The sequence below is a fragment of the Rhineura floridana genome, chromosome 1 (assembly GCF_030035675.1).
Source record: "Rhineura floridana isolate rRhiFlo1 chromosome 1, rRhiFlo1.hap2, whole genome shotgun sequence".
NCBI lineage: Eukaryota > Metazoa > Chordata > Lepidosauria > Squamata > Rhineuridae > Rhineura > Rhineura floridana.
The window spans coordinates 165,305,414-165,329,408 of NC_084480.1; the positions used below are offsets into that span (position 1 = coordinate 165,305,414).

General features: G+C 41.2%; 1 protein-coding gene across 11 annotated transcripts in view; it reads right to left on the reverse strand.

Moving 5' to 3' along the window:
• The window catches only part of MTA1 (metastasis associated 1), a 148,040-nt gene that overhangs the window by 117,252 nt on the left and 6,793 nt on the right, over positions 1–23,995 (reverse strand). For 5 of the 11 annotated variants that reach the window (XR_009757874.1, XM_061584353.1, XM_061584359.1 and 2 more), the window contains exons 3-5: positions 17,450–17,529; positions 13,657–13,724; positions 3,222–3,315 (exon numbers count right to left, since the gene is read on the reverse strand). Coding sequence is in view for 8 of the 11 variants with exons in the window: in XM_061584353.1 (XP_061440337.1) it covers positions 3,222–3,315; positions 13,657–13,724; positions 17,450–17,529 (242 nt within the window). In the remaining 3 variants the exon portion in view is untranslated. Of the gene's footprint in view, positions 1–344; positions 416–3,221; positions 3,316–13,656; positions 13,725–14,930; positions 14,998–15,995; positions 16,101–17,449; positions 17,530–23,995 lie in introns of those variants that run through there. The other 6 variants (XM_061584379.1, XM_061584393.1, XM_061584369.1 and 3 more) reach the window with 5 other exon arrangements.

The following is a 23,995-nucleotide window of genomic DNA, read 5'->3' on the forward strand; positions in this document are numbered from 1 at the left end:
TGCAGAGGGAATCACCAACTCATTTTTCACAATGCACACATCCACACTCAATTTATGGATGTTAGGATGGGGCCAGAACTGTGGGGCAGCAGTGCAGCTCCAGCATCCCTGCAATGCATGGACCACACTTGACATGTATAATGCATGAAGGGGCTCTTGTTGATCAGAAATCCAAGCTTGTGCAGAACTTGAATGGTTCAGCAAATATCTGGATGGGCAAGCTCTGGATGGGCCACAGAGTGGCTCTCTTCACCATCCTATTATGGGACAGTGAAACAGGAAGTGCTACTTTGGCTGGGGAGGGGGGAGAGATAAGTGAAACATAGTGGGGAGAAAATACTTACCTTGCGTTTTTCATTTTAAAGTATGGTAGTTCATCTCCTGTTAAAAAGTTCTCTCTACTGCCAGTTACCATCTTCTAGTTTCTCCTCCTGAAGACAACAGCAGCAGTGCTATGTCAATATGTAGCACCTCTGCATTGCCTTCCAAGAAAAAGAACAATACATTTTTAACAAGAGATGGGCTACGCTACTTTTTGAATGGGGGAAAGACAAGTTAAGCAGAGCCCCTGAAACATTCCACCCCTGTATACAACTTCAGCCACCAAAACAGTACAATCAAACCATTCTGGCTTAAGGCAGGATGGGAATCAGAAGGCAGTCTAAGTAGGACCATACATGAAGTACTGCTTCTCCAAAAAGTGGGAAATGAAAATTGGCTCTGAGGAAGCTGCCTTTCTTATTCCAGGCTGTAGAGCAAATATGGAAAAGAGGGAAAAGGCTCTCCATGACATCAAGTTAGTTTCTGCTTATCCAGTTCCAAATCAAGGACTTAACCCAATAGAGAATGTCATCCAACTTCTAAGAAAGATAAATAGCATTTATTTTCATAATTTGACTCATTAGCAGAATATTTTAAAGGATTTTACAGGACTTTTTGGTCTAGAATACTGTTTGCTCTATTTATGGACACATTTGTGCTAGCTTCAAAACCGAGAACAGAGACTAGACAGCCAGCTACCCAAAATCTGTAATCAGTATGCCACCAGCCCCAGAATGGCTGGGTCAAAAGAGATTCTTGAAGGTATCCAAAAGGTCACTCTGCCTGTCCACAGGCATATCAGGAAAGGCAGAAGCAGAAGCTCTTCGTGTAACAAGACCCACATGGGGAGTAAGGGAAGTGGCATCATGCTCAACAGCCCCACCCACCCTCCCAACCATCCATGTTCTTGTCCACTCCACCACGACTACTTTTCACACGCTGGAGGGGAAAATCCAAACATGGGAGGCTGCTCTATATGCTTTAGACTGGTGACTGCATACAGTGAATGCCCAAATAGGGCTAAACATTTATAGAGACTAGCCTCCTCATTTTTCTAATCAGGTTAATATTCCTGTTAACCTGAGTGGGGAGTCTCCAACCTACAGACCTAATTAAGTCCATCAGGCTGCCCCATTTGGCCAGTGAAGCTATTTTGGCGAAACCAAGCATATAGCAAGTAAAGTCACAGCAGGTAAAGACCAAAGGGGGATTGTAGGCACCACCTATAAGGTACATCTGCGAAGTCCTGTGCACAGCAGTTTGCTAGCACCAACAATTAGCTGCTTTTCCAGAATCACAGAGTTCTGTGCATGCTGATGATCAGCTGATTTTCAATGTGTGCAAAAATGGATCACTTGACATCGTTGCAACATCATTGTGCTCTGCCCACCTGTCAAACCTGGTCCATGGGGTGTGAGGGAGATAAGAATGCAGCCCCTCAGATCTAGTTCCCTGGCCTTAAATGCCCATTAGATGCAGTATGCAGTTCAACTCCAGATCAAACAAGATACAATGCCAATCTTATAACTGCTACCATATTACAGCCACGTGTTTCACTCCTCACCCTCTACACAACCTCTAGAAGAACTTGCCTATGTCCTCATGTAATATTCCACATTTCCCCTATCGCATCATTGATTGTGGCATGCAGGGAAATACAGAACATGGTAATATCAGAACATGGAAAAGTTGTAATAGGCATTACAGAGCAGGAGTGTCAAATTTGGCTCCATTTTTGACAGCTGCCACCTCTCTAGCATAACATTTAGTTTGTCCCTAATTTAGAATATGTGCATGGGAGGCTGTATCATGTTCCAGGGTAGTCCAGAGGAGAGCCAGGGGTGCAGAGAAAAAGTTCAGACAAGGGAGCAGAATTCAGGCAAGAGACAGCCCTTTCCCAGGAATTATCAGGGAAGATAATCAGAGGCAGAGAAGCAATCACGAACAGCTCAGAGTAAGGCTGCGCAAAATTCAGGCAGACTCCCAAGATCAGCCAAGTGGGATATTGCTCTATTATTATTATTATTATTACTCTATTTTTACCCCGCCCTTTTTCCAAAACTGGAACTCAGGGCGGCTTACAAATAAAAACCACACATAGGTAAAAAACATACAAAAATATACAATTAAAATAGAATTAAACTATTCCTAACATTAAAACCATGAAACATACACTTAAAATACTAAGACAATTTAAAACATTAAATAGGACCATAGAACAATACAACAGACCTTATGAGGTCCTATCTTAGTAGTCAACAACAAATTTAAGTAGGCCTGCTGTCAGGTTTGGTGCTCTTGGCTCCATCCTCTCAAATGAAACTGCCGGCGCTTAAAAGAGCGATGCCCTGTTCCTGTAGCATACATTTCAATGGACGTGTTTGGACATGGAGCTCTCAGAATCTGAAGAGGAGGGCAGAGCAACCTCCTCATGCTATGGAGGCAGTGTTAAGACTGGATCCTGGGATTCTTCTCATACAAAGGTTTCCAGAAGAATGATGTCTTCTGAAACCAATTCCCACATCCAGTTTTCTTCCTCCAGAGTGCCCCAAACCCTTTGCCTCAATGTAAGAGGTCCAATCTCTATATCATAGCAGGTGGGCAAGGTGTGCCTCTTACCAGGAGAGTGGGAAGTCAACCCTGACTTAAAAGTTGACACTGGTTAGAAACTGAGAAATCAGAAACTATGGGAAAGAATATCTACCTTTCAAAGTTAAACCTCTATTTTAAAGGCTTTTTAGTGAGTGATTTAAAAAAAGTTAGCTAACTGAGCTGCTTTTACATCACCTAGTAGTACTTCAACACAGTAGTTCTTTTTAGCATATTACTTAAAACTAAATCAACGTTTTAGCATTTAATATAAGTGAAAGGACAGGTATTTTATTAATAAAAAAGCTTACTTGCATGTTTGTCAGCCAGTACGATTAACGTGCTTGAGATGTCCCTCCGTCTATAGAAACACACCACTTTTGCTTCTACGTTGCCATTGGCTGTCTATAATAGTGAGCAATATAATAATAGTTTAATTTTAGATTAAAAGCTGAAGTGATAGGTATGTAAATGCTTTATAACTAGCTACACCACAGAATACCAATAGGGGGGGAAAAGGAAGCAGGATGCAAATTTTATAATACCCAACTTACAATATATATCAGTATTTAGCAACCAAGTGATTTAATTTTGATTACTTTTCTTTGAATGTTAGATTGCATAATCATTAGTTAGTGAATGTCCATTATTATATTCCAAACATCAAAAAGGCAAACTATATTCTATTATTATAGATCTTAAGTCAGTGTTCGATTCAATAGCTAGAGATCAGTTCTGGGAAAAACTACCGTATATTCTGGCGTATAAGACAACTGGGCGTATAAGACGACCCCCAACTTTTCCAGTTAAAATATAGAGTTTGGGATATACTCGCCGTATAAGACTACCCCTGCTTATGACATGCAAGCGATGTACCTTACCGGCGATTGGCTGGTTGTTGTATACAAAGCCTATCGTGCGAAGGCAAGAATGTCTTTGAAGTCAAGACTAGGGGCGTCAGGCCCCTCCCACTCTCCAGTTCATTCTTGCCTTCGTACGAACAAGATTGAGATCCTATAGCGTAGCATTTAGCTAAGTATTTGTTTGTGTGTTTGACAGGGTGCGGAGGTAGTGTTTCTTGTGTGTCTCCCTAGTCTTTCCCTTCCCGTCTTGCTTTTCACTGCTTATTTCAGCTTATTTCATTTACCCGGGCAGTTTATTTTCCCTGTTGATTGTCTGACGGTCCCTAGAGCGACCGCAGCTGCGGGTCTCTACGGCTTTGGCCGTTTCCGAGCTTTCCCCCCTGAGTTCTGTCACAGCCCTTGCGAGCTTGCGGCTGTGACTTTCCCGTAGTGGCTTTTCTGGACTTGGCTGCCTCGAGCAGCGTTCTGTGGCATCGTTGGGGAGACCGTGGCTGCGGTTCTCTCTCAGGCGGGAGCTTGCGGCTGCGGCTCCCTGCCTTTCCCCGCCACCTCTTTTTAGCTTGCCCAGGTATTGCCGCGCTCCACGAGAGCCTGCGGCTGCGGCTCTCTCATTAGAGAGATTCTTTTTCCTTAGCCGCACTCCGCTGCTTTAAATTCCGCCGCAGAGAGCTCTGCAGTCGGCGCCGTCGGCTGCTTGTCCCTGCTGCCTTACACTTCACAGTATTCTCCTGGCCGTCCCTTCCTGGGGTTTTTCTTTTTCAGAGCCGCTAGTGTGGCTATTGGCCCCGCGGCTGCTCCTGCGAGCCTGTGCTGGGCAGTTTCTCCCCAGTTCAACAGCATACGGCCGCCATTGCCCCTTCTTCTCCGTCATTTTTTGACTTAATTTTCCCGCTCTTTTTCAGCACCCGGCGTATAAGACGACCCCTGACTTTTGAGAAGATTTTCCTGGGTTAAAAAGTCGTCTTATACGCCGGAATATACGGTAGATGAAATACTAATTGAAAAAGGGTTACTTTTTTCCCTACGATAGCGCTAAAATGCAACAATGCAGGTTAGATGTCATTTGAAGAGTGCTTCTTATCAACCCACTGCAATGACACACAGCGAAGGCAGGAGTGCGTTCTAGCCCCCTGCTATTTAATCTTTATTTTAATGATCTCTCTCCTAAACTATATGTTCAAGAGCACCACTTGCCCAGACAGACTGGCACAGAAATCCTTTTGTGCAGTGTGACAAGAATGCTGTACTACTCTCACAATCCCAGGTTGTATTTAAAAGACTCATACCTAAATTCCTAAGCTACTGGAAGACAAAACAAGTGATGATCAATTATGACAAAGCTAAAGTGTTGATTTTTAAAATGGAACGTAAGAAATATAATGGGCTCTGGATGGAATTAAACAAGTTAATAACTTTAAATACCTGGGAGTCACCTTTTAGTCCACTCTGTCCTGCTCACTTTAGCTTCAAAATACAATATGAAAGGCACTGAATATTTTAGTTGCACTATTGGGTTCTACTGTGCAAAAGGAGGTCAGCACATACCTTCAGCTTTGAAGGTGTACAAAGTCAAAGTAGAAGTTACCATGATTATGTACATAGGCCAACTTTGGATAATAGGGATTAATTAGTTGTTAGAAACAATTTTGAGAAATATCTTTTGTGTACCAAGATGCGACTCCAATGTAGTCTTACAACTTGAAGCAGGCATCTGTTCTTTCAAAAATAATAGTATAGTCCTCTGCATTCGGTTGCTGCTTCACCTATATTTATCCTCAACAGATTTGGCCTACCTATCCCTGGCCTTGCTCAGTAATTATGCTTTCTCTTGGCTATAATTGATTAATTCTGTTATTAAACCTTTGTCTATTCACTACCCCCATCTTCTGCCACTTGGGCAAGAAAAAGCAACTGGCTGCATTAAAGAAAGTCTTCTGGACCAGTGGTTCCCAAACCTTTCTTTCACAGACCACTTGAAAATTGCTGAGGGTCTTTGCAGACCACTTAATGATTTTTCTGCCCGTTGTAGCAATTGTAATGCACTGTGCTAGATGCTGTATGATTTTTTTTAAAAAGTACAATTATTTATTATGTATTGTATTTTATGTATTCCAGAAGTTCCCAAACTGTGGCTTCATGCTGATGGTCCACAGTGGGTCTTTGAAGATCAGCAGAAGTGGCTGCTCTTCATAATCTAAGCCTCAGCTTTGGGCTATATGCTGTTTTCCCCACGGCTAGCAAAGCAATCAGCATTCCCCTTGTCTCTTTCCCAACCTCTTTTACCCAGCTCTAGTTGCAAAAGCAGGTGTTCTCATCAGAACTGACGTCAGTTCTGGTGGTCCTTCCCAGATTTTCTCTCTTTTGCCGTTTTGTGGTTGTGCATCAAGAGTGCATCTAGGTACAGTGCTCTTAATTTCTTACTCTATTGCGACTGCTGTCCTTCCCCTCTTATACCCTCCATGCTTCTTTTCCCCCTCCCCCATTTTGTACCTCTCTTTAATGCCCCCCCAAGCAGATGTTTTTCCTCCCCACCAGGCTAGATATTCTCAGTATGAGTGGCATCATTGAGACACACCAGGCAAGGAGTGGTAAAACCAATAAAGATTTCCAGGCTGGGAACCATGATGCTTACTTACAAGTAACTGCCATATAGAATACAAGGTTCCTTTTAAGTAAAGGTGCATGAGATCAAGATACTAAGGCTGCAATCCTGTGTACATCTACCATTTATCTTGGGGCTTACTTCTGAGTAAACATGCATGGGATCATGTGCACGATGAGGGTTAGGGAGAAAAGAGACAAAACTGTGATTATGTTTGGGAGGCAAAGGATGATGGAGGAGAAGGGGTAATACTGACAGGTTTTAAGATATTTTTGTAGATACCATGTCTGTGAATGCTTTGAGTACAAGCCTTTTCAGCCCTTTCCCATCTCTTAAACCAGGGGTTCTCGAACTGTGGTATGAAGCTTCATTCAGGTGGTCCATGCCATGTCTATGGATTTATAGCTGAAGACATTGTATTAAATGTTCATACTGATGTTTAATTGTATTTTACATTGTTCTTTTCTTATATTGTATTTTATTGTATTATTATTTGAATTCTATGGAATACATAAAATACAATACATAAAAAGATGCAAAAATAATACAATTAAAAGTTATGCAGTATCTAGCACAGGGCATTACAATTGCTACACTTTTTCTGCTGTTGTAATGCACTGTACTAGATGCTGTAGGGTTTTTAATTGTATTTTCACAGAATGCAAATTGTAATACAATAAAATACAATATAAGAAATAAAAGAAGCAATAAAAATACAATTTAAAATTAATATGAATACTTAACGTGATAAATGCAAAGACATGCCGTGGATCACCTGGATGAAGCTTGTGAACCACTGGAGGTCCATGGACAGTTTGGGAACCCCTGCTATATGTTACTGATTAACCTTAATTTTTTATCTTCTGAAATCCTGAACTACGTTTGCTTAAGTAAAGAACCTTGGTAGCTAAAATTAAGAGACCGATGACTCTTTCCTGAGCTCTAAATATTCTGTGTGCTCATATGGACGGTGGGGGAAGAGGTATAGACCCATCTTAACATGGTGACTGTTTGTGGGAAAATCTAAGGTGCTACTTTAACCACTGAACCAAAGGTTTGATATTTAAAAGGCACTGTGAAGGTTTTATCCTTGTCACAATGTCACAATGCCAGGGAGGAAACAAACCACAAATGGCTTACCACTCGTGGTTCATTTGTGAAACCACAAACGCTGGTTCACACATAATGGAAAGCCAGACCGGTTTGTTCCTCCTCTAGCACAGCAACAGCAGAAGTGGAGGAGTGATTTTTTTCAGCATTTAATTCACATTAAACCATACTTTATTTTTAACTATAGTTAATGTGAAAAGCGAGCTGGGTCATTAAGGAGGTGCCTGCAGAGCAGAAATCAATGGAAATCTTCCTTTAAATAGATATTTTCTCTCCTTGCAGCACCTTTTTAGACTAATTCTGTTCTTCTACTTAATAGATTAATACTGCTCAATTTTAGGATGCAAGGTTAATTAGGGGAAAAATCAGAAAGAATTGGTTGGAATGCATCCCTACTGGAATAGGTGCAAATCCAGAAGCAATAAGCTAACTTGGTGCCTCCGGATGCTTTGCACTATCATTCTCATCAGGCCCACGGTCAGGGATAGTGGAGTTGTAGTCCAAAACACCTGGAGGGCACTACAACGGCTATCCCTGCGGTAAGGAATAAAAGGCCATAACAATTTGGTACAGTATTTAGAGGAAAGCTCATAGATGATTTCTTTGGCTCTGTTAAAGATTACAGAGAGATAAAGTGCTAAAAAACTTGGGGTTTGTTTGGGTAAGAAAGTAGCAAGTAAAACTTTCAACTGTGCAGACCCCTCTCCTAAAAGGATATCTTATACATGTCTACTCAGAAGAAAGCTCCACTGAGTTCTATTGGGCTTACTCCCAGGTTGTGGATACAGAATTGCAGCCTCAGATTTTCCAAGTCTTACATTATAAAGCAGCTCAGATCTACTGCAAAAGACTTGGGTCTCTAGAGCATAAACTGAATATGTATTAGAGCAGGAACTGATCTCAATGAAATTAGAGGCTTGCTTTGATTGGGAAAGTGAGGGTGGGCACAAATTTGAGGACATCACTATTACTAAAAACTTGGCAAATGAAGTTCAGATATTACTCCCATGACATTGGTCATGAGGCATGATAAATTTAATAGAAATAAATAATGCTAAAGGCTTTTATTAATGGGAAAGGGAAAATGTCTACAGATTCAAAGACGTTTTCAGAAAACAGGCTTCATTTCTTGAGAATAGATCAACAGAAACACACAAGGATGGTGGCCTTTCCAATTCTAGTGCTACAATTTAAGACATTGTATGAATCATGAATTAAGACTAACTCAGCTTCAGCAATTAATACTTTACTTCTGATCACTAACATTGGCTTGGATTAAAAAAACCCTACATACGAAACTCTACTTGTGCAACAGGACATTCCTGTTACCTCCTTCCCATTACTCTCCTCCATCTGAAAGGAAGTCTTGAGTGTCAGGGAACCCTTGTGTGAGATATGGAATAAGGGCTGCAGAGAGCACCAGCAGTTTATGGAAATCATAGATCTTTCCTTCCGTCAATGTACCTGCCTTCTGCTTATGCTACAATCTGTTTTGATCCAACCCATTGAGAGTAAAGGCCCCTCTCTCATATGGATCAACTCTCACAGACTTTAATCCAGAGACATGCCAGTGGAAAAAGGATAACAGAAGGGGACTCTCTCACCCCATCAAGCTTATATAGTTAATGGACAAACTGGTCATGCCCAGTGATTTCAGTGGGTCTACTCTGAGTATAATTTAGTTGGATTCAACCTATTGTCTTTGAAAAAGGCACAAGATCCTTATAAAACTTAATGGGCTACAGGAGTTGATATTTCAAATGTCATTTGGAGAAAAACTTACAGTATAACTAGACATTTTTTCAATTTGTCCCTCTTTAAGAAAAGTCCAGTATAAAATTTTATTTTGGTGGTACATGACTCTGCCAAAAGAAAACAAAATCCAGGAAAATACTTTTGGGTGCTTCATATGTAATTTTAACAATGCATATGTGCTCTATGACATGTGGTCTTGTATTAGAATTTAGTGTTTTTGAGTTACAGGTAACTCATTCAACAAACTAAGATGAGATTTAAATTTGTTTTAATGGTCTTTTAATTTAATTTATGTATATATCTGCAACATTTACATGCCTCCCTATTAGATAGATTGCTGGGCAGCTTATATTAAAAAGTACATGAAAGGTTGCCACACAGAGGAGGGCCAGGATCTCTTCTCAATCGTCCCAGAGTGCAGTACACGAAATAATGGGTGCAAGTTGCAGGAAGCCAGATTTCGACTGGACATCAGGAAAAACTTCCTGTTAGAGCCACACGACAATGGAACCAATTACCTAGAGAGGTGGTGGGCTCTTTCACACTGGAGACATTCAAGAGACAGCTGGACAGCCATCTGTCGGGAATGCTTTGTTTTGGATTCCTGCATTGAGCAGGGGGTTGGACTTGATGGCCTTATAGGCCCCTTCCAACCCTACTGTTCTATGATAATATTAAAATATAAGACCATTACAAACATTAAGGAGCAGAGAATAAAAATTAATCAATACAGCAAGCCTCACAAAAGCTGCAAAAGCAGATCTCAGAACTTTCTAATTGCCAAAGCCTTCAGAAGATTTAAAAATAATTAAAAACCTCTAAAAACTTGGGGAAATAAAAAAGTCTTCACCTTACATACAAATTGGGCAGCAGGGGAGCTTCTCTGGGGAGGGCATTCCATAGCTAAGATGAGAAGGCCCACTCCCTCATAGCCATCTGCCACTCCTCACCCGGGGTAACTTGGTCCCAAGCCTTTTAGGGCTTTAAAGATTTAAAGGTTAACTATAGCACATTGAATTAGACCTGAAACAGACTGGAAGGCTGAGTACTGGTGTAATATGATCACAGCGTGTGGTCCCAGTTAACAATCTTGCAGCCCTGTTTTGGAACTGAAGTTTCTGGACCATTTTCAAAGGCAACCCACATACAATGTATTGCAGTAACTTAAACAAGATGTTACAAGAGCATGGGTTGAAGTTGGTTTATCAGCCTTTTAAATTATAAGGACAGTAAAGTTCATTTGAAATTAGAGTGAACTTGCAGTCTTATCAGAGCTGTCTGGATTATGGAAATGATTATTAATCATTACAAAATTATTAAAATCATATAAATGGCCAATATTCAAGAAAATGGAAATTATATTTTTATGCATAAGCTGCCATTGTATACAGCTATGCCTTAAAAGCCTGCTTATTAATATTCAGCTTTTACTTAAAGCAACCCTTTGTCATATATTTGAATCAGCACTAGGGACTAGAAAGGAAGGACTTTTTGTATGTATTCAATTACTTAATATTCACTTTAAAAATTCAATTACAATACCTTTACGCCCAACTATAGCTGTTCATATTCCTACAATTGTTAGAAGTGAAATATTTATGATGCAATCCTAAACATGCTCATTGGGAGTATGTCCTGAAATGAATGAGCAGCATTTTTAAATGTTATTTTAAAACAAGAACTTACAAAAACAGTGAGCGCCACTTTCACTTCAAAACTGTAGAATGCATTTTCTAAAGTGCTACCTGCTGAGGCCTGCATGTAATCATCTAAAAATTAGTAGACTATGCTTTCTTCTTCAGTACCTCTGGTTTACTTAGACAGTATGCAGATTCAGTCAATAAATCAAATCAATTGAAACTCATAAAATAATTCAAGATTTTTTCAATGTCCCCAGGAATGGAAGAGAGAGTTGCCCAATGGAAAAATCCAAGATTTTACCGCAAGTGGGACCGAGCACCAGTGGGTTGTATTTAAGTCATGGCACAAGTGGATTTGATTGGAACTGGGCACAGTTCAGGGAGTACACAGGCAGGGGGAGAAGTTCTGTGGCATGAGCAAAGGTTGTTCTATTTATTTATTTATTTTATTATACTTTTAGACCGCCCTTTAGCGACAAGCTCTCAGGGCGGTGCACAACAGAGTAAAACCACATTAAATACAAGTGAGTGTGGGTACAATACAACTATAAAAACATTTTAAAAACAAGGTTAAGACAAAAATTAAAATAAAATTACAATTAAAATTAAGATTAAAAAGCCTGGGCAAAGAGGTAGGTCTTCACCTGGCGCCAAAAAGATAACAAAGAAGGCGCCAGGCGTATCTCGTCAGGGAGGGCATTCCATAATTCGGGGGCCACCACTGAGAAGGCCCTAGATCTAGTTATTGCTCTCCAGGCCTCCCTATGAGTTGGGACCCGAAGAAGGGCCTTCGACGTCGAGCGTAGCGAACGGGTAGGTACATAGCGGGAGAGGCGTTCCACCAGGTATTGCGGTCTGATGCTGTTAAGGGCTTTATAGGTAAGAACCAACACTTTGAATCTGGCCCGGAAACATATTGGTAGCCAGTGCAGTTGGGCCAGGACAGGTGTTATATGGTCAGATTTTTTAGTCCAAGTAAGAACTCTGGCCGCAGCATTCTGCACCAGCTGAAGTTTCCGAACCGTCTTCAAGGGTAGCCCTACGTAGAGTGCATTACAGTAGTCCAATCTAGAGGTTACCAGAGCATGGATAACTGTGGCGAGGCTCTCCCTGTCCAGATAGGGTCGTAGTTGGGCTACCAGCCGAAGCTGGTAGAATGCATTCCGTGCCACCGAGGCTACCTGAGCCTCCAGTGACAGGAGCGGATCTAATAAGACCCCCAAACTACAGACCTGCTCCTTTAGGGGGAGTGTAACCCCATCTAGGGCAGGTCGGACATCAACCATCTGGGCAGAGAGCCCCCCCACCAACAGCATCTCAGTCTTGTCAGGATTGAGTCTCAGTTTATTAGCTCTCACCCAGTCCATTATCGCGGCCAGGCAGCGATTTAGTACATTGACAGCCTCACCTGAAGAAGATGAAAAAGAGAAGTAGAGTTGCGTATCATCAGCATATTGCTGGAAACGCACTCCAAATCTCCTAATGACCTCACCCAGCGGCTTCATATAGATATTAAAGAGCATGGGGGACAGAACTGAACCCTGCGGGACCCCATATTGGAGTACCCAGGGACTCGAGTAATGCTCCCCAAGCACCACCTTCTGGAGATGATTCTCGAGGTAGGAGCATAGCCACTGCCAAGCAGTGCCTCCAACTCCTAAGTCCGCAAGTCGCCCCAGAAGGATACCATGGTCGATGGTATCAAAAGCCGCTGAGAGATCAAGGAGAACCAGCAGAGTTACACTCCCTCTGTCTTTCTCCCGACAGAGGTCATCATACCAAGGCTGTTTCTGTACCAAACCCCGGCCGAAAGCCCGATTGAAATGGATCCATTTCAAGAATTCAATCCAGTGCGTCCACCCCCCAAAAAAGGCCCACAAGGCAGCAGCAAAGAGAAGACTTCCTGTTCTAACTCCTATTTGGTGTGAAACATTTGAAAAAATAATGAAGCAAATTATAAAGCAAATGTAGTTCATTATTCATGTTGCATATTAGAATGGGAGAGACTGATTTATAATAGCCTGGCAGTACAATTTTCACTGAATACAGGCCAGGCTCTGAATGGCTTACAACAACCCTACAGCATTGTCCAGAGGTATTCGATCCCTAGCGCACATTGGGGGTTGGGCTGAACCTAAGAGGCTACAACACCACCTGCAACGTTATCCATTGCTTATGTTCCCACAGCAAGTTGGGCTAAGAGGGTAGCGTGTAACAACACTACAGAGAAGCTCACTATTGTTATTATAGGTTGGAAGGCAGTTCTGAGAGAAAGAGAGAAGTTTACAGAGCTACATTGTAGTTCACTGTTAACACTGCAGATCAGAGGTGGGGAGGAAGCTAGTATAGATTCCCAGCCCCAAATCCCCCCATATCCCTCATATTGTAGTAGTGGTCATTCTATTTAAATTGCCCCCAGAGGCCTTCTCCAAGGTCAGATTAAGAACTCAGTTGCATTGAAAAGGCTCATGCACCAATGACTTGCATGCAGACTGGTTGCTCATTATTTTTTTTAAAAAAATCAAGGAACTCCTGTCTTTAATGTTAATTTGTGTGTGTATGTGTTGCCTAGTATAATCTGCAACTAAGAAGGCAAAAAATGGAAGTACCTAATTAAACTTATGCTAACCCTCTATTTCAAATATTAATATTTTAATTCTATCACTTTACAAAAAGGTAATTGACAATTATTTCAGAATTATAAAGTAAAATAGCAGAACTAGCAAGTACAGCCAATACCTTCAAAAATCACTGAGTGCATTGGTATTGTTTTTACCTTATTGAGTTCTTCTATTCTACGTATCAAATATGGATTACTTGAAGAGTTTTCAAAGTAGACATAATCTGGAAAGAAAAACATTCTTGAAGCACAAGTTTGAGAAAGTTACAGCTTTAAAAATACGAAAACTATTCCTTATCCCCCAATTCTTGCAGACAGCTGTTGTTTGCTCCATCACCCAATGCAAAAGCATCCTCCCCATTCCCAATACCTTTGCATAATTCACTCCCCTTATTCTGTCATGGGTTTAGGCAGTAATGACACATCAGATCCTTTCCTACTCATCTCCTTCCCCAAACTGATCCTGCACTCATAGGTTTCACACCTCACTAGCCACCACTCCTTGTTCCCCAGCCAGCCCAATTTGGACCTGCCCACTTCTGGTACTCTCCACAGGTTAGACACGATATCGCATCAGGGGAACAGCAGCCGCAGCCAATCTGTATGCATCCTTTGCCAACAAGGGATATGTTACTCAGAGTACATTCATCCTTCTCACTCAGATGGACACTTCTGCCAGCTTGCCAAGCCAAAAACAATTGCTGACAGAACAATTCTACATAAAATATTTTTTAAAACCCTGCTACAGACTTTAATTGGGGGGTTGTGTGTGTGTGTGCGATTTCTGTGGGAATATCACTGATGAGCCACATAAAAATACTTATAATAAATACACAAACAGATGTCTGTGCTTTGGAGGGCGAGTGCGGGACTGCATATAGGGACGAGGGATTACAATGATGCCCTCATAATCTGCACATGACAACTGGGCCATATCAGCAACCCCACTGCAACTCAGGCACTACCTTAAATAATTATCTGAACTCTGAAAAGTCAAGGTACTGCAAATAAACCTGAACACCCGCAGTCGTGTAGGGAATACAGCAAGGTACATGAAGACCAGAATCTAGATGAAAGTATATTAGCATTACAACTTCCTAAGGAAAACAAAGTTTATGACAATTGGTCTGATTTACACATCATAACCAGCCAGTTTGTCTTAAACTTTGGTTTAATCATAAACATGCCTCCCCCTGCCACAACTGTCCCTGCACAGCTGCACAGTGCAAACAAGCCACAGTACGGCTTGTCGTGCCATCCAAACCCCCACCATAGTTCATACGTTTAAACAAACTGAGCAGTAAGCAAGAAAAAACACTAACACCAATTTATTGCAAATATATCAATTTGCAATAAAACAGTCTTTTAAAGGGGAGAAATGGGTCATCATATTTAAAAAGATCGTTACATATTTGATATAAAAGACATACCACATGCCCAGTAGAAGCTCATACATCCACGCCTGGTGGCAAGTCACTCACATAGGAGGAAATCATATCAGAGCTAAACACACAGGATGGTATTACTGGAGGGTAATACCTTCTGCCAATATTACTCAACACTATGCACATTTCAATGCAACCTGATAAGTATATGCAAATAGTCTGCTTATCCAGAGTAAATAATTCCGCTGGAACTCTGATGGCTCTGTAATGATGAGTTTGGAAGCAAAATGGGGCCACCCATGAACACCACAGAGGAACCGCAGGGTACGCAGAAGCACCCTCCCAAATGGAAGCTAAGCCTATGCCCAAAAAAAGGTTAGTTGTCAAAGACAGTCCATGTGTGCCACAGTCTCCCTCCGCTCTCCTTGAGCGCAAATGCAGAGCAAAGGGAACACAGGCAGCTGTATTTGTCTTCCCTCTCCTCTGGGCTGTGGGTTCTCAGGAGCTCTTTTAACAGCCACACATCATGGAGAAGGGGGGGGGGAAGAGAAGAGAAGCTGTGTCCGTCTGGATGTTGCTAACCTGTCATTCTCATCATCCGTCACCAGTAGCCATGCTGGCTAGGGCTGATGCGAGATGCAAGTCGCAACATCATCTGGAGGGCCACATGTCTGCCACCACAGCTTTATGTGGTATTTCTTTTCCTCCCACTTTCTTTGGGTTCTATCTTAGACCACTCCACCTTGCGCAAACAACAGTCATTGCCACACAATATGATCACTGCTACCACTACCTTTCCGTATTCACAAACTAATGCTAGCCCCACAGCTTTCTCTTCTCACCATTCTCCCTCCAACAATTGCCAGTGGGGTGGGGTAATGTGGAAGAAGTGACCCTGCCCCAAAGGATGTGATTATATTTATCTGACTTTATTTGGTACTCTGTTACAAACCATATTACAAACTGACTTGCTTTGCTGGTCTTTCTTCCTTCTATTTTATTGTTTTTGTTTCCTATCGGTATTTATAGAACAGTTAAAATCAATAAAATATGTATAAAAAAGAAAGCTGAACTAAGGGGAAGATCAAACAACACAGTCACTACACAAACCTCTCTCTGGAGACACCCTGCAACATTTTGTGTCAGGTCCCATTTGTATACCTAGATTATTAAATAAGGGGACAGAAATGCTGGAAAAAGACATAATTAGGATGAGATAATGAAAACAGCTGTCAGGAGACTAAAAGAAAATATATCTCCTGGCACAGGAGGTTAAATGCTACTTTGGTGCATCTCCTTCTACCAAAGAAGTACCGGCGGAAGGTGTACCCCACTATTAAGAACATTAATTTTTGCTCGTAATGCCCAAGAGCCATGGGAACTGGCTATGGCAGACACCAAAGCCACTGGCAGGTACTTTAACGGCAGGGCAAACTGCACAGAACATGCCTGCAGTGTGCAAAATTTTAACATGGCACATATTAAGAGACATCAAAAGTTTACAAATTGGCACAAATATTATGTTAAGAGCACTAACAAGGTGCTGAGAAGTGGGCAAGAGGGGAGCTTTATGCACAAGTGCCTTAAACACACTTCCAAGCAGTCCGTAATAAAAGACAACAGAATAATTGAAGCAGGAGATAGGAATGCTGCAGAACACAGTGCAAAACAAGACAACAATGTGCCTGGTACCCACAGGGTTCAAAAAGCTGCACCTTCAGCTGTGGCACCCCTTCAGATTATTATTATTAACTTTAGATGGCTACCCTGCCGCTTGACAGTAGTGTTTATATTATTACATTCTAATAAATGTAGCTTACTTTGATCACATCAGTGAGTCCATTTTTGTCACTTAAAAAAAACTTTTAAAACCAAGCAACTAGCGTCAGCCCTGCCATTAGGCAGACTGAGGCAACCACCTCAGGGAGCTTATGCAGAGGGGAGGCCACCACGGCTGCATGTGCAAGGGCTAAGCCCAACACCTTCTCAAGGGTGGAACCTCCAGGTTGATGGAGATGTCACTTCAACCACTGGAATGTTATCTCGCCCCTGCAGCCTCATCCTATAAAACCTGCTCAGCCTAACCCATATTTTGTTAGAGTTAAGAGTGGATTTGGTCAACAAATGGACCAAGGCTGCAATCCTAACCATACCTAAGTCCCATTGAATTCAACAGAGCTTGCTAACAGGTAAGTAAGATTAGAATTGCAGCCTATATGTACATAGATGCAGGATTGTGGGCATAGAGAAAGCCAGCAGGGAGTTGTCAATCTGTTCCTGATTAGACCATTAACTTGCTGTGGAGAGATGGTGCCGCTCCCAGTAAGGACTGGAGGACTGGCAAGATACCAAAAGCGTTAATCTGTCTAGTGCTAGATATGAAAATTAGAAAGAAATTAAGAATCATTATCCATATATGTGGTGGTTTTTTGGTGGTGTTTGCTGTGTGAGCAAGTAAGGTTTTCAACTTGTATACTGAATAAAATGTTCCTTTGGATCAATGGCTGCCTGACTGTCTTTGGGAGCAACATAAAAGATCTGCAGACATCTACAGGAAATCTTGCCTTTGATGGGTAAGGTGACTTTCTGTGAAAAATGTCCAGCTGTCCAGTGCAACTGAACCGTCAACCAGTCAGACTCAGACCTGTAATATGTGGATAATAATACTGTCAAAACTGTGTTACTGGCCATAGATACAAAGTATTTCTTTATTTTTATTTTATTTATTTAACAAAATTTGTATACTCCTTACTCAGTAGAAAGCCTCTGGGCAGTATACAAAGAACACTCTAAAATATTCATTAAAACACCAATAAAAGCAAAATTAAAAACAAAGTGACATAACTTTAATCAGAATATTACATATTAAAAATTACAAGGCTGGGTAGAACTTTGAACACCCTTTCTAAAGAGTATATAAATTCTAACTATAATGCTATTCACTTATGTCTCTGTGTTCAAAGTATTACAGGCATCTTAGACAATCTATACTGTATATAACAGCATTATTTTATTTATCTATTTAAAGCATTTTTAACCCAACTATTCAGCTGAAAAGTCTCTCAGAGCAGCTTACAGATTAATAAAATAACGAAACAGTCCATACCCTCAGTCTTATAATCTAAAAGACACTACACAAAAGGAAAAAGGAATAGTGTGAGAGTAGGAAAAAGCTAAAATCAAGCACTAGTTCTTAAAGCTACAGAGTTCTTAGAACTACCAGCTGGGATAGAAATACTAGTTATATCCCTTCCAGGAACTGATTTAATGAAAAGGTACCCACTTCTTCCAACTGTACAGGAGTATGGCCTTATTGAATTTATGGAGGAAGGAAGGCGAGGCTAGTGCCTCCTTGCTGTGGAACGCACATGAAAGAATACACATCTCAGCCAAAGTACTTGATCCCAGGAAAGAGTAAGGCATGAATGTGAGAGAAGTGGCTTTTAGCTGCCTACTCATACCTCTGCTCTCACTCTCAAAGCACGACTGAAGGATAAGGGACAATGACTTCAAGGGAAGGAGTACGAGTTTCTCCAAGGTTCGGTATCTCTGAAAGACTTGAACACAGAACACTATGGGGGGGGAGAGAGAGACACTAAAGACAGGACATTCTCAGTGGTGGCTTTGTGATTGTGGAACTCTCTCTGCAGAAGAGAAGTCAAGACCCCCCCCTTTTGTGGTTTTTATGCATGGTCTTCAGAAGACCTCTAACTGTCCTGTTTTATTATTAAGAACATAAGGAGAGCCTGCTGGATCAGGCCAGTGGCCCATCAGTCCAGCATCCTGTTCTCACAGTGGCCAACCAGGTGCCCAGGGGAAGCCCGCAAGCAGGACCCGAGTGCAAGAACACTCTCCCCTCCTGAGGCTTCCGGCAACTGGTTTTCAGAAGCATGCTGCCTCTGACTAGGGTGGCAGAGCACAGCCATCATGGCTAGTAGCCATTGATAGCCCTGTCCTTCATGAATTTGTCTAATCTTCTTTCAAAGCCATCCAAGCTGGTGGCCATTACTGCATCTTGTGGGAGCAAATTCCATAGTTTAACTATGTGCTGAGTAAAGAAGTACTTCCTTTTGTCTGTCCTGAATCTTCCAACATTCAGCTTCTTTGAATGTCCATGAGTTCTAGTATTATGAGAAAGGGAGAAAAACTTTTCTCTATCCACTTTCTCAATGCCATGCATAATTTTATACACTTCTATCATGTCTCCTCTGACCCGTCTTTTCTCTAAACTAAAAAGCCCCAAATGCTGCAAACTTTCCTCATAAGGGAGTCGCTCCATCCCCTTGATCATTCTGGTTGCCCTCTTCTGAACCTTTTCCAACTCTATAATATCCTTTTTGAGATGAGGAGACCAGAACTGTACACAGTATTCCAAATGCGGCCACACCATAGATTTATACAACGGCATGATGATATCGGCTGTTTTATTTTCAATACCTTTCCTAATTATCGCTAGCATGGAATTTGCCTTTTTCACAGCTGCCGCACACTGGGTCCACATCTTCATCGTGCTGTCCACTACAACCGCGAGGTCTCTCTCCTGGTCGGTCACCGCCAGTTCAGACCCCATGAGCGTATAAGTGAAATTAAGATTTTTTGCTCCAATATGCACAATTTTACACTTGTTCATATTGAATTGCATTTGCCATTTTTCCGCCTATTCACTCAGTTTGGAGAGGTCTTTTTGGGGCTCTTCGCAATCCCTTTTTGTTTTAACAACCCTGAACAATTTAGTGTCGTCAGCAAACTTGGCCACTTCACTGCTCACTCCTAATTCTGTCATTAATGAACAAGTTGAAAAGTACAGGTCCCAATACCGATCCCTGAGGTACTCCACTTTCTACAGCCCTCCATTGGGAGAACTGTCCATTTATTCCTACTCTCTGCTCTCTGCTTCTTAACCAATTCCTTATCCACAAGAGGACCTCTCCTATTTTTATTGTATTGTTTGCTATCCTGAAATTTTATTACTTTACATTCCATTTGTATTAGTTTAATATTCTAAGTCACCTTGTGAATGCTCTTCACTTTGACAATCAGGGCATAAGCACCTAAATAAATAAAACACATGCTACAATCAGGTTTTCCAGATACACACATTTTATTCAACACTTTATGCATATGCTACAGGGAAATGGTACAAGTGTTTTCTACACCAATTGTAACATGCAGCAGCCCTCTTAAGTACAACAACATTTTAGGGATGAATTCACCAGTGTAGGGAACTATTTGGGCTATAATAGTGCTGGAACTATGGGGGCTATAAGGGAGATGGAGACCTCCCCAAAATAAAAACCATTCCAAAGATGTAGGCCAGTACATTGTCCACTGCTATATTTTTTCATGAAAATTTTCTCATTAGTAACAAAGAACAGGTACAATACTAGTCAAACTGGGAAGGCTCAGAGTTAAAACTACTACCATAACGAAGACATATATTATACACAGCTCTTTAGGCAAGCTAAGATTAGTATGCTAACACTTGACAGTGTCTTTCTTTATTCCTTAACATTTTAAGGGAAGTGAGAGCTATTGAATTGTCAGTTGTCTGGGCCCAATTCCCTGACCAAAGAAACCACACCGGGGGGGGGGGAGCTGTACCAGTTTTCCTCATCTATGGCAAAAAAAAGCGACACCTATAGCGCACTGCAATTGTTGCACATAAGCAGAACGTTGGCAAGAGGCATCTACCCTAGTTTCAGAAGAGGAAATGGCTGCCCAGTTGCTGAAGTGACAGGGCCACCATGATCCTCCCAGGGAGACCCAGATGTCCCAATGGTCCACATTTCTGCTCACCTCTCTGAATCTGGTGAGTGACAATAACAAAAAAACCCTAGCTTTCTTCTTAAGCTTGGAGACTGGGAGGAGGGGATCATGTCCACAGCAGCACTGAGATTGAGACGGCACAGTGAAACAACGGGGAAGATTGCTGCCCCCATCTCCAGTTCTTAGCAAGAGAGAAAGTTTAGGTGATTTGAAGATGAGTAACAGAAGAGCTCAGGTGGCTGTGGATGGGCTCAGTCACAACAAGCCCCAACCTTCCCCTCCAAGCTCTGGACAGGAAAGTCAGTTTCTATCCAAAAGTTTGGGGCTTGAGAGTAAGGGGTTATCCATCACCTGACAAGGCTATAATCCTATGCACATTTACCTGAAGAAAAATGTACTGGGTAAGATCCAATGGGACTTATTTCTAAGTAAACGAACACATAATTGCACCGAAGGGAAGGGATAAACACCTAGTTCTGGCTTGATCCCAAACTCCTCAATGTTTGATGATGTACCTAATATATATGGTATCCTAAGAGCTGAAGCCATCCTACTAGAAGGTATACTCCAAGGACAAACTATGTATTAAAGAGGCTACAATATATTCCAGGCAAAACTATCATGCTTAGCTACATTTTATTAAATTCCATACTGCCATGGACCCAGCCCAAACAAGTGCTCTGTTTCATGCAAAAGCCTCATGCTCATTTGATTTTAATGCAGCCACATACACATTGCACTTTCCCCCCAAAGCATCACATAAGCATATCAAATCCCACATCAACCCTTCAGTTGGATAGTGTGCTGCTATTATTTTCCCATCACCATGATGATAAATTTCTTAGGGATGCAATAGGTTAATTGTATATATTTGTTTGTTGTTGTTATGTGCCTCCAAGTCGACTACGACTTATGACGGCCCTATGAATCAGCGACCTCCAAGAGCATCTGTCATGAACCACCCTGTTCAGATCTTGGGAGTTCAAGTCTGTGGCTTCCTCTATGGAATCAACCCATATCTTGTTTGGCCTTCCTCTTTTTCTACTCCCTGCTGTTTTTCCCAGCATTATTGTCTTTTCTAATGAATCATGTCTTCTCATGACGTGTCCAAAGTATGATAACCTCAGTTTCATCATTTTAGCTTCTAGTGATAGTTCTGGTTTAATTTGTTCTAACACCCAATCATTGGTCTTTTTCGCAGTCCATGGTATCCGCAAAGCTCTCCTCCAACACCACATTTCAAATGAGTTGATTTTTCTCTTATCCGCTTTTTTCACTGTCCAACTTTCACATTCATACATATAGATCAGGAATACCATGGTCTGAATGATCCTGACTTTGGTGTTCAGTGATACATCATTGCGTTTGAGGACCTTTTCTAGTTTTCTCACAGCTGCCCTCCCCAGTCCTAGTCTTCTTCTGATTTCTTGATTACTGTCTCCATTTTGGTTAACAAGTATGCCAAGGTATTGATAATCCTTGACAAGTTCAGTGTCTTCATTGTCAACTTTAAAGCTGCATAAATCTTCTGTTGTCATTACTTTAGTCTTTCTGACGTTCAGCTGTAGTCCTGCTTTTGTGCTTTCCTCTCTAACTTTCAAGTTATGAGGTAGACACTAATAACATTTTTCTGTCCACTTGAAATTCTTAATCCGATATTGGAAGAAAATAGTGCCTTAGCTGTAATGAGACCAAACTCTTTTATAGCCTTTATACGGTTTTTATAATTGAATTGTTCCTGGTATACATTCACTAGAACACTATGTTCTTGGTGATTACCTTCCTTATGAATGTTTTGTGCTTTCCTCTCTAACTTTCATCAGCATTCGTTTCAAATCATTACTGGTTTGTGCTAGTAGTATGGTATCATCGGCATATCTTAAATTATTGATATTATACCTTTGTTTCACACAGATCCCCAATCTGCCTTGCTAGGGGCATTGTGCTTATTAATGGTTGACCTTTGTTTCACCCCTGCTCGATATCCTAAAGCAGGTCATTCCACCATATCAGTTTTGCAGGAAATGTCATATAAATATGCAACTTTAGTCTTTTGGAAAGGGACTTTAAGTTAGAAGAAGCTAGGCTTCCTAGAGTCCATACTGCAGGGGTAAGGAACCTTAGGCCTGGGGGCTTTTCTATCTGGCCCCCAGAACTCTCCTTAGGCCACACCCCTGCAGTTCCCCACCTGTGCCATACTGGATATTTTCCAAGGAAAGGAGAAAGGCATACACCCTTCTTGTGGGTTTCCAAGTTTAAGAATATAAGAAAAACTTTGCTGGATGAAGTCAAAGGCCCATCTAACCCTGTGTTCTGTTCTCACAGTGACCAGCCAGTACCCTTTGGGAAGCAGACAAGTAGGAAATGAGTGCAATGGCTCTCTCCTGCTTGTGTTTCCCAGCAACTGGTTTTCTGCCTACAACAGTGGAGGTAATATAGGTTTGTCCAGTTGCAGTCTATCAGATACCATCCTCACCCTTTCCATCTCCGTCTTCCTAACCCCAGATCCAGTTCTCCACCCCATGATCCTAATTCCCACCCCCATTATTTTCCTCTTTTTAAATTCTAGATCTTACTTCCCTCATGAATGCACTCAAACGTACAGTGTATAAAGAAGAACAATTGTTTATGTCTAAAAGATGGAGGGGAACTTTTGAATAAACGTTAATGATTTATTTTTACAGTGATATCAGTATCAGAGATATGACACTTAAAAGTGTCAGGACTGACAAAAAAAACCCCTAAACTAAATACAGTAAGGAATGTCCATGCATAAGAAAGAGAACAATTCATGAAGGATATGCAAAAGTGAGTTGAGGGTTCCCTTTAGATTAATAGTATAAACCTTAAGCATGTTTACTGAAAAGGAAGTTCCACTGTGTTCAATAGTACTTACTCCCAGAAAAGTATGGATGGAATTGCAGCCTTATATACTGTAAGTCTAATTGCCATATTTTTTATTAAAGCTTCACCTGCATGTCATATATAAAAGTAAGGCCAACACTCTGTTTCTTTGTTATGAATCACCTTTGGAAGGAATAATTTGAAATGGAAAAGCAGCAACAGGAGAATTTCCCAACCCACCACTTGATTTGTATAATATACAAATAAGGCTGCCAGCCTTATTTGGGGAACTGGAATATGACAACCCCAGTTGATATAAATGAATAAAATAAAAGAATCACAAGTCAGCGACATTCCTACTCATACATTCTCAACAATTACCATGCAACCAACTTTTTATTTTTTAATTTTTTTTTATACACTGCTCAGAAATGTTAATGATGAAGCTGTATATAAATACCTTAAATAAATAAAAATTTTACAACAAATTTTCAAGACAT